The sequence below is a fragment of the Hypanus sabinus genome, chromosome 4 (genome assembly GCF_030144855.1).
Source record: "Hypanus sabinus isolate sHypSab1 chromosome 4, sHypSab1.hap1, whole genome shotgun sequence".
Taxonomy (NCBI): Eukaryota; Metazoa; Chordata; class Chondrichthyes; order Myliobatiformes; family Dasyatidae; genus Hypanus; species Hypanus sabinus.
The window spans coordinates 165042909-165053591 of record NC_082709.1 but is presented as its reverse complement, the minus strand read 5'-3'; the positions used below and the strand labels follow the sequence as shown (position 1 = coordinate 165053591).

The following is a 10683-nucleotide window of genomic DNA, read 5'->3' as shown; positions in this document are numbered from 1 at the left end:
AAGAACAGAATTGGTTCTGATGTTGCTGGAGCAGAAATTCTATTCAGCTGTTCTCATGTGACACATTCCTTCCTCATCTCTGAAGTATTTCAAAAAGGGGCACAGCTTTCATGACTGATTATATTTTAGTAATTAAATTTTCCTCATTGTTTGATATCAGCAACATATTGCAAGAATGATTTGTCAAAAATCTTGAATGAGACTATCACATTTGAAGAGTTCAGCTCTTTAGCTAATTGTCTACTTATCATGCCAACACTTAATTAATAATAGTTAATAGGCTGTTCAATGATGAAAAGTACTGCAATTATGCATGATCCTATGGTCACCTGTGCACAATCATTATTCTCATACTATGCAGGTAGTCATACAATCAGCAAATTCAAGATTTTTTTCTGGTCAACATTTCTTCCAAAATCATATTAACTTGACCTGTCCTGTTAAATGGTTTAAATGCAAAAAACAGTATTGGATGGGCAGTGAAATCAATGATCTAGACCTTGGAAGTTTAATGCACTTTAAGTTTCTATATGCATGAAAGTTGGTGAATTTTCATCTAAAGGGAAATTAGACCACAGATGCTGAAATTTGGAATGCCAAAACAGGGTTGTGGAAAACTTCAGCACCATCTGTAGAGGCAAAAGTTGTACAAAGTTCTGATAAAGAGTCTTTATTGAAATGTCTACATACAACTTTGATCTCCATGGGTGACACTTGACTTCTAAATTCTATCTGCTTTGTTTTATATTCCTTAAATTTTTTATCATTCTGATTTCTCCAGAGCAGGCGTTTCCAAACTTTTTTATGCCGTAAAACCCGTACCATTAACCAAAGGGTCCGTGGACTCCAGGTTGGGAACCCCTGCTCCAGTCGGAATCAGTCACAGCCAATATTCCTAAAATAATATCCAATCATTAACCATATTGATCACAGGAAATCAACCTACAATAATAATCATCATCATAATAACTATTTATAGAGTATTTTTCATACAATGTTGAAAGGTCTTTACAATGGGATAAAGTGCAAATATAAAAATAAAGGACAAAATGATGTAGCTAAAAGCAAGGTTAAACAAATAGGTTTTGAGCTGGTGTTTAGAAGTGTCAAATGAGTTTGCAACCCTTATAGGTTTAAGTATTGAATTCCACAGTATAGGAGAGTAGTTTTAAAAATAAGGCTGACCTGCCAATTTTCTATTAAAGGAGATAACTCAAATTTAAGAGACTGGCAGAACAAGAACTGAGACCTTGAGCAGGATTACAAAATGCAAGTGATTTTGTGATGTATTCCAGTCCCAGACCATTGATAGCTTTAAAAACAAGTTAAGAGAACTTTAGAATGAATTCTAAAAGATACGTGATGCCAATGCAGAGCAGTTAAGATGGAAGTGATATACTCCCTTATCTATAGATATCTTCTTTTTTTTAAAGTGAGAATTAGTGTATAATAGTTAGAAAAAAAAATGATTATTTAACTTCCTTAACCAACTTTGCATAGCTTGGGCAATATATCTCTGTCAGCAACAAACAGACTAAATCAAACCACTGCAGTTGATAATAATATACTGTAAACTACAAGCAGAAAATTCTGGAAATGCACGGCAGCTCAGAAGCTAAATGGCAAGAGCCTCAAGACATTGAAGATGGTGTAATCTGGTGCAAAAGGAAAATTACAGGAAGAACTCAGCAGGTCAGGTTGCAAAAGAATGGTCAGCAGTTCAGGTTGAGTCCCTGCATCAGGACTGAGGGTGTGGAAGGGAGATGACCAGTATAAAGAGGTAAGAGGGAAGTGTGAGGAAGGGCTGGCAAGAAACAGGTGTGAAGGGGGTTGATGGGCAAATGTCAGGTGAGGGAGTGGGAGAGGTGGAGTTGGAGACAGCATCAGGCGGGTGATGGGCGAGAGGTCCATCACAAGCTCACAAAGGGGCTTGAAAGGATAGATGTTGGGATGTTCTCATTAGTAAGAGAGTGCTTAACTGAGGACACAACTTCATAATAAAGAGCGGGTTATTTAGATTTGAGGTACAGAGAAACTTGTTCTCAAACAGCATAGTGAATCTTTGGAATTCCTGACAGGTGATGGATGTTGGATGCCTGGATATATTTAAAAAGTAGTTGGATAAATATTTGATAGATTGAGGAATGGGCTGAAGAAATGGCAAAGATTGTGGTAGCAGCCAGCATTGATCAGCCATAATGATATTAAATGCCAGGACAAGTTTGAAGAACCTGATGGCCTACTCCTGTTCCTATTTTTGTAGCCTAATGCATAGAGGTCCATCTAGTGTCTATTTAAATTTGTGCCACACAGCTGGGATGCTACTTATGTACATTTAAATATATTTTTGATGACACCAAGTGTCTTCCCATTTAGCATGAAAGGCAAAATGAATTGCGGCAATTCAGCTATAAATGCCAAACTGCTGTTGACAATGTGAAGGATGCTTCAGTACCAAACATGTTGCCTCGCCACCTGAAAGGATACTCAAGGCATTGTAATCCACAATGATTGCACTTCTGTTTGTGATTCCATTTCTTCATCCTGTGTATCAACTTATGCAACGAGATACCAACTATTAACCTCTTCCATGATCATAATACAAAACTTGTGTACAAATCCATGCTAGTATGAAGAAAATGTATAACCTAGTTGATCATCTGAGACCATCAGAATATCACAGTAACACTTTAAAATATCTTCAATATACAAACTTGCATTAACAATCAACACACACAGAATGCATGAACAATGATATGTTCAAATATGGCCCTAATATTTTAAAGTAAAAACATATGTACTGTTGATATTGCTGCAATGCATAATTCATAAAAATTGGAAATAATATTTAAACCTACAACTCATAAAGCAGGGGTTCCCAACCTGAAGCATATAGACTCCTCAGTTAATGGTAAGGGTCTATGGCAGAAAAAAGGATGGGAACCCATAACATAAAGTAACAAAAGAGGATATGGTAAAAGAATGCAATACTGATTTGCATCTCAGAAGCTCAAAAGCCCGAGGGACGTTCCATCATTTGATTACTTTTTAAAAACTTAATTGAATATTACGTATCTTCTGGATTTTCAGGAGCTGCAGTTAAGCGTGATTTTAATTAGCCCTGGATCATCCTTTTATTATATTTTACCAATGCTTCTCGATGATAATTATTTCTTGGATATAGATGCAATACCTGAAATAATCTTCAACTAACACTACAGAAAAAAATTGGTGCCTGTATCATTTTCCATTTTCCTGCTTGAGTTGTATGGGGTAACATCAAATTTTACACAGTTCAGTTGATCTCTTTCTAGTGACTGAAAACTGTAATTGGAAGTAGAAAATCAAGAGAGGAGAGGCCGTCTGCTGATTTCATAATCTCAGTTCTTCATTTTTTGACACTTGTTCTGATGAAACAGTAAAAAATGCTGGGCAGATATTTCAAAATACCATTTGGTAGATTAATCTATTGTATTCATCTTGTCTTAAATTGAAAGACAAGAACAAGGACAAGAACAAAAGAAGATGGCAGAAGAAGACCGTCAGGCCCTTCGAGCCTGCCCTGCCAACCAATAAGATCATGGTTGATCTACTACATGAACACTGGAGGAACTCGGTGTTTCAGGCAGCATCCATAGATGGAAATGGGCAATCGATGTTTCAAGTAAGTCTTTTCATCCCGACTGAAAGATAAGAGGGGAGATAACCAATAAAATGGTGGAGGGAAGGTGCAGCAAGAGCTGACAGGCAATAGATGGATCCAGGTGAGGGTGGGGGGGGGGGGTGTGACAGAGAAGGGAGTGGAGAATAGCTATCTCCTTCAACTCTGCCATTCAGTCCGGGTGGAAGTCTCAGGACAAAACATTGACTGTCCATTTAGATGCTGCCAAACCTGCTGAGCATTTTGTATGCTGGTCCGTTTTTAAGCATCTGCCATCTCTGGTATTTCCTCATGCCTGATTTACTCTGGTTTCAACTCCTCTTCAGTGCCACTTCCCCATACAGATATATAAAGAGTAAAAGAGGGGTGAGACTGGATATTGGATTGCTGGAAAATGATGCTGGACTGGTGGTAATGGGGGACAAAGAAATAACAGATGAACTTGATAGGTATTTTGTGGCAGTCTTCACTGTGGAAGACACTAGCAGTATGCCAGAAATTCAAGAATATCAGGGGGCAGAAGTGCGTACAGTTGCTATAGCTAAAGAGAAAGTGCTTTGGAAGCTAAAAAATCTGAAGGTAAATAAGTCACCTAGACCAGATGGTCCACACATCGGGGTTCTGAAAGAGGCAGCTGAAGAGATTGTGGAGGCATTAGCAATGGTCATTAGATTCTGGAACGGTTCCAGAGGACTGGAAAATTGCAATTGTCACTTCACTCTTTAAGAAAGGAGAGAGACAGGAGAAAGGAAATTATAGACCAGTAGGCCTGACATCAGTGGTTAGGAAGATGTTGAAGACCATTACTAAGGATGAGGTTTTGGGATACTTGGAGGCACATGACAAATTAAGCCAAAGTCCGTATGGTTTTCATTAGAGGAATTCTTGCCTGACAAAACTGATAGAAATCTTTGAGGAATAAACAAAAGAGAGTCAGTGGATGTTGTTTACTTGGATTTTCAGAATGCCTTTGACAAGGTGTCACACATGAGGCTACTTAACAGGAAAAGAGCCTGTAGTATTACAGGAAAGATAGAAGACTGCCTGACCGGCAGAAAGCAAAGAATTGGAATAAAAGAGGCCAATTCTGGTTGTCTGCTAGTGACTAGTGGTGTTTCTCAGGTGTCAGTATTGGGACTGCTTCTTTTCACAAAATATACCAACGGTTTGGATGATGTGGCCAACTTTGCAGACTATACAAAGATAGGTAGTATTGTGGAAGCTGGGAGTCTGCAGACGGAATTAAACAGATTGGGAGAATGGGTAAAGAAGTGGCAGACAGAATATAGTGTAGGGAAATGTATGGTAATGCACTTTGGTAGAAAAAATAAAAGCATAGACTACTTTTTAAACAGGAAAAAAATTCAAAACTCAGAGGTGGAAAGGGATTTGGGAGTCTTCCCTAAAGGTTAATTGGCAGATTGAGTCAGTGGTAAAGATGGCAAATGCAATGCTAGCACTTATTTTGAGAGGACTAGAATATAAGAACAAGGATGTGATGCTAAGTCTTTATAAGGCTGATGCTCCATCAATTACTCTCGGAGACGTGAGGCGAGATAGGCTTTTATTAGCTGGAAGAAAGCACTGTCAGCAGCAAGAGACCACCACACAACATCCTGGAGACTGAGGGAGGAGCAGTGCCTCCAATCGCCTTTATACAGGGGTCTGTGGGAGGAGCAGTCAGCAGGGGGGGGGTCGTGTCCAGACAGGTATATGTAGTTCACCACAAAGGCATTGATCAGATCGCACTTAGTGAATTGCGAGTAGTTTTGGGCCCCTTATCTATGAAAAGATGTGCTGGCATTGGAGAGGGTCCAGAGGAGATTCTCGTATAATTCTGGGAATGAAAGGGTTAACATCTGAGGAGTGTTTGATAGCTCTGGGCCTGTACTTGCTGGAGTTTAGAAGAATGAAGGTGAGATAGCATTAAATCCTATTGACTTAAGGCCTAGATAGAGTGAATGTGGAGAGAATGTTTCCCATATTGGTGAGTCTAGGACCAGAAGGCATAGCCTCAGAGTAGAACAGGGGTTCCCTACATGGGTCCATGGACTCCTCAGTTCATGGTAGGGTCCATGGCATGGAAAAGGTTTGGAACCTCTGGAATGGAGGAATGTCCATTTAAAACAGAGACGGCGAGGAACTTCTTTGGCCTGAGGGCAGTAAATCTGCAGAAATCATTGCCACCGGTGGCTGTAGAGCCAAGTTATTGAGTATATTTAAAGTGGAGGTTGATAGGTTCTTGATTAGTCAGGTGTCAAAGGTTATGGGGAGAAGGCATAATAAGAGAGTGGTAATAAATCAGCCACAACAGAATCATGGAGAAAACTCGATGGGCCAAATGGCCTAATTCTGCTCCTATAACTTATAATCCTCAACTCTCAATCCTTCAAACAATTGTTCATTTCTTCCACCATATTCAATCTATTTTAGAATCAGCCCTAGCATCATTACTGTGTAAAACTGTAATGATGCAAATACTGGTATTTAAATATCAGCGGCTGCTATCATCAAAGTTCAAAGTAAAATGGAATATCAGAGTCCATACATGTCACTACATACAGCCCTGAGATTCTGTGCAGGCATCTGTGCAGCCTGCAGAGAGTGGGCAATGTATGCTGGTGCCGTCTTGCCATCACATCAGCTGGTAAAAGGTTGTACTTCCACACAACAGGGGTACGCTAGAAGATGGATGGGCATGGTAGCATAGTGGTTAACCCTACGATTTACAGTGCCAGCAACCTGGGTTCAACTTCTGATGCTATCTGTTAAAAAATTTGTATGTTCTCCCTATGACCATGTGGGTTTCCTCTGGGTGCTCTAGTTTCCTCCCACAGTCCAAAAACATATCAGTCGGTAGGTAAGTTGGTCATTGTAAATTGTCCCGTGATTAGACTAGGGTTAAGTTGGGGGAGAGGTTGCTGGGTGGGGCAGCTCAAAGGGCCAGAAGACCATATTCCATGCTGTATACCAATAAATAAATAAATACTTAGCCTGCTGCCTGTATATGCAATTAGATATATTCAAACTGTTGAGTGATAAGTTTTATGAGCAAACAATATTTTTAGCAGGAGATACATTGAAACCATTCTCTTTTCCTTTAACCTTATGTTCTCTTTATTCAGACTCTGAGTGAAATGTATAACTATAAGCCTAAAGAATCTAATATGGTCAATAATAGAATACATCTCTGTTTCAAAATTATTATGAAGAATGTCTAGTCTGATCCAGTGTACAGTGTTCTGCAAATTTTAAATTTACCATAATCTTGCTGAATTCACAGTGGTGTCTCTGAAGCTGAGGTCTGGCCACAATGCTTCACCTTGTTAAAAATATCACAATGCGTTTTACATCAATTTCCTTCATAGAAGGAACTTGTAGCTAATGAGGGAATAGAAATAAAATTAAAATAACTTTGTCAATATGATAAAGACTATGTCAACATCTGTCCATTGTGTCAAATTGCCAATACATTCACACTGATGTCTTTGATTTCCTTAGTTATCAGTAATACTGATTAAGGTTTCTTATGACAGGCATTTCTGAACCTCCATTCATCCAGATTTCTTGTATGATCCTGTCTCGACGTTCTATCCTCTCAGCTATTTCAGCTGCTTCTGCACTGTTGGATCGTGGAGTCCCATAAAATTTTGTTAATCCTTCAAAAGTAAAGTCTGAGGAGCTCTCTTCATCTTCATCATCATCACTATCATCGTTGGTACTTACATCTTCATCACCGTGGTTGTTGCCTTCAATGTCACAACTGTCCTGACAACAGTCCATTTTCCTGTGGTATGTTTCGGGTAAGTCCACCTCCCTGTGGTAGGCTTTTTGAAAGTCTACTCTGCAGGATACTTGAATCACAATTGCACACAGTGTGAAGATTAACCCAATGCATACACTGGATACAAACAGCAAACCAACCATTTCTGGATTACCTGCAACAACACAAAAATTGTGCTATAATTTGACACAATTCGTAAACAGAAGAGAGAGGATATAAGTATATGATCTTGCTTACGCAGAGTAAGCAGCAGAGCACTTTATATCGACTAGCAAATTGAACCACTTCGTATCACACGGCACATCTTTAATCCTTTGAACTTGTTTAGCTCCTTGCATGTTAAATCTGCATTACATAGAGCTATTTTTCAGTAAGCTTTGTATCATTATTTTGACAATTCATCTGAAACCAAATGTATACCCTTCAGTAAAACTTGCATTTTCAAATCATAGTTTATAGGCTGGATAAAGTGCAGGAATTTTTTTCTCTTTAAAATATGATATACTTTCATAGACAATGGTAGATGCCTGAAAAGTATTGCCAGGGGAGTGTTGGAAGCAGATGTGATAGAGGTGTTTAAGAGGCATTTAGAGAGACACATGGACATAGAGAGAATGGATGGGTATAGATTGTGTGCAGCAGATGGGTTTAGTTTAATTTGGCATCGTATTGGCAAAGACATCACAAGCCAAATGCCTGTTCCTATGCTGTACTGTCTGTGTTTATGGGAAGAGTAATTTTGTAGCTCTTCCTATACGAGGGGTGATTGATAAGTTCATGGCCTAAGGTAGAAGGAGTCAATTTTAGAAAACCTAGCACATTTATTTTTCAGCATAGTCCCCTCCTACAGTTACACACTTAGTCCAGCGGTCGTGGAGCATACGGATCTCTTCTTTGTAGAAGTGGTCCACAGCAGGGATGATTGATAAGTTTGTGGCCTAAGGTAGAAGGAGATGAGTTATACAGCTCTCGTTACATGGATGTACAGTTCAACTCTGTGAGTGCAAATGCAGAAAGTTTTAAGTTTTTCCTCATCTCCTCCTACCTTAGGCCATGAACTTATCAATCACCCCATGCTTTGGGCCACTTCTGGAGGTGCAAGACACCGACTTCTACAAAGAAGGGATCCGTATGCTCCATGACCGCTGGACTAAGTGTGTAAATGTAGGAAAAATAAATGTGCTAGGATTTCTAAAATTGACTCCTTCTACCTTAGGCCACAAACATATCAATCACCCCTCATAAATATCATTTCTTACTCACTGAATATTGTACCTCACTCCATTCATGCTTTTATATTTGAAGTATTTAAGTGAAAAAATGATAAATAATGAAGCCTTTCAATATTTTTATCCACCTGAATTATAGTATTTTAGTCAGACAGATCTGGTAAAATATATAATTTAATTTTTTTTTTAGTTAAGCATTCAAATTACCACCATACAAGATTTTAAAGTTTTTTTTAATGCTAGCATACATAATTTAGCACACAAACTCTGCATATTTTGTTTTATATAACTGAAAATATTGGAGGTGTTCAGTTTCTTCTGTAACTTTGTTTAGTTCAAGTATTTCTTCAGGATCACTTGCACAAGATCACTGTGAAGTACAGAATTAGCTCTAAATTGATTGGAGTATACTAAAGTAATGATCACTTACTTCTAATATAAGCAAATATAATGAGGGTGCTGATCACAATTTTTCCTTCTTTCATTGAATATCTGGATTCTTGAGGGCCCAAGGACCTATTGGCTACATATGTAAAAAGGTAAAGAAAATTAATTGTAATTGGCAAAGGAAGTGCTTGTATCTCAAAGTGATTTACTTGTCATGAAATAACTATAAAGTGTGACCAGTATTTCAACAAATACTGAGCAAAGAAAGGTTCCATAAATGGCACTAAGCTAAATCACCAATTTGCCTTTTTTTTAAATTTTGGCTTTATGTTGGAAAAACTATCTGAAAAATATCTTAAGGATCTTTAATGAAGCTGCTAGGACAAAGTCACTGCATGAACCCAAATCCAAACATTTCTGCCACAATTTGTACAAGGAAATTCATGCCTTTTCTGGCTTTGGGATGCAGCATTCAAATTCTAACTTTTCCTGCTCAGAGAATGCCTGTCAGTCAGAGGTCAGCCTGGTTGTTGGATCATGTAAAAGGAACTGCTTAAAGTTATATTTGGATTTCATTCCCTTGCCATTCTATTTAAAGATATGCTGAGCAGTTTCAATGCTTCATGTTACATCTAGTATAAGACAACAAATTTCAATGCAGGAACGGCCAAGGGTTCAGATCACACCTACTATTATCAACTGTGTGTAGATGTTGGGACTAAAAATGTCAAAGGCCTATGGATTTACAGATTCAACAGGACAGCATGCAGACTTCTGCAATATGACAAGTCCTTACTTATAGAGAAACCACAGCTCTACTTTCCAGTTTTACACTTTTATGCTGGCACAGGGCTCAAGCAGGATATGTTTCTATAGTGTACATCAAACAGTACAGCACAGGAACTGGCCAGTCAGCCTACTTTGTCTGTACTGAACATGATGCCAAATTAAACTAATTCCCTTCTGCCTGCACCTGAACTGTACCCCTCAATCTGTTACATATTCCTGTGTTTATCTAAAAAACTCTTAAATGCCACAATTGTGTCTGCTTCCACCACCATTTCTGGTAGCTGATTACATTCAATTACTGAACAGTCATGTTGAAATGACTCTGTAAAGAATGCCAATACCAATCCCAAGATACAATGTTATCAGAGACTCAAACCTTAGATGAGAAAGAATTGATTATAAACCTACCATTTTTATTATAAACCCATGAAGGACGAAGAGCTGACAAACCTGGATCAGCTTCCTGTAGCAACACTTTGGAAACTGAAAAAGATTTATGAAGTAAACCAATTAAAATAAAAAAAATAGCAGCTCTATTCATGTATCTCTTAATGGAGCATATAAACCATACAAGATCCTTACAAAAGGTTTTCTTATTTTGCCATATTATTGACTTTAAAAGCTGTTGGTAATCTTTACATTGTTGTATATCAGTAACTTTTTTATATAAATCAATGAACAACTTGCAACTTACACAGGAAAAACATTGAAGTTCCCCAGCTGAATCACTGAAACTTGAACAAGTAAATTTATTACATTTCTAAACACCACTTTCACAGACTATATTCAAACCTATTAAAATGTCATAAGAGCAAAAATAAGTAGCAAATTAT

General features: G+C 38.2%; 1 protein-coding gene across 7 annotated transcripts in view; it reads right to left on the bottom strand.

Annotated features, from left to right (window-relative positions):
• Positions 1-4872: 4872 nt before the first annotated feature.
• The window catches only part of eva1c (eva-1 homolog C (C. elegans)), a 114621-nt gene continuing 108810 nt past the window's right edge, over positions 4873-10683 (bottom strand). For 6 of the 7 annotated variants that reach the window (XM_059968679.1, XM_059968677.1, XM_059968680.1 and 3 more), the window contains 3 exons: positions 10259-10333; positions 9105-9197; positions 4873-7599 (listed from right to left, as the gene is read on the bottom strand). In XM_059968679.1, coding sequence (XP_059824662.1) covers positions 7166-7599; positions 9105-9197; positions 10259-10333 — 602 coding nt within the window. In that variant the 3' untranslated portion in view covers positions 4873-7165. The remainder of the gene's footprint in view (positions 7600-9104; positions 9198-10258; positions 10334-10683) is intronic. The other variant, XM_059968682.1, reaches the window with a different exon arrangement.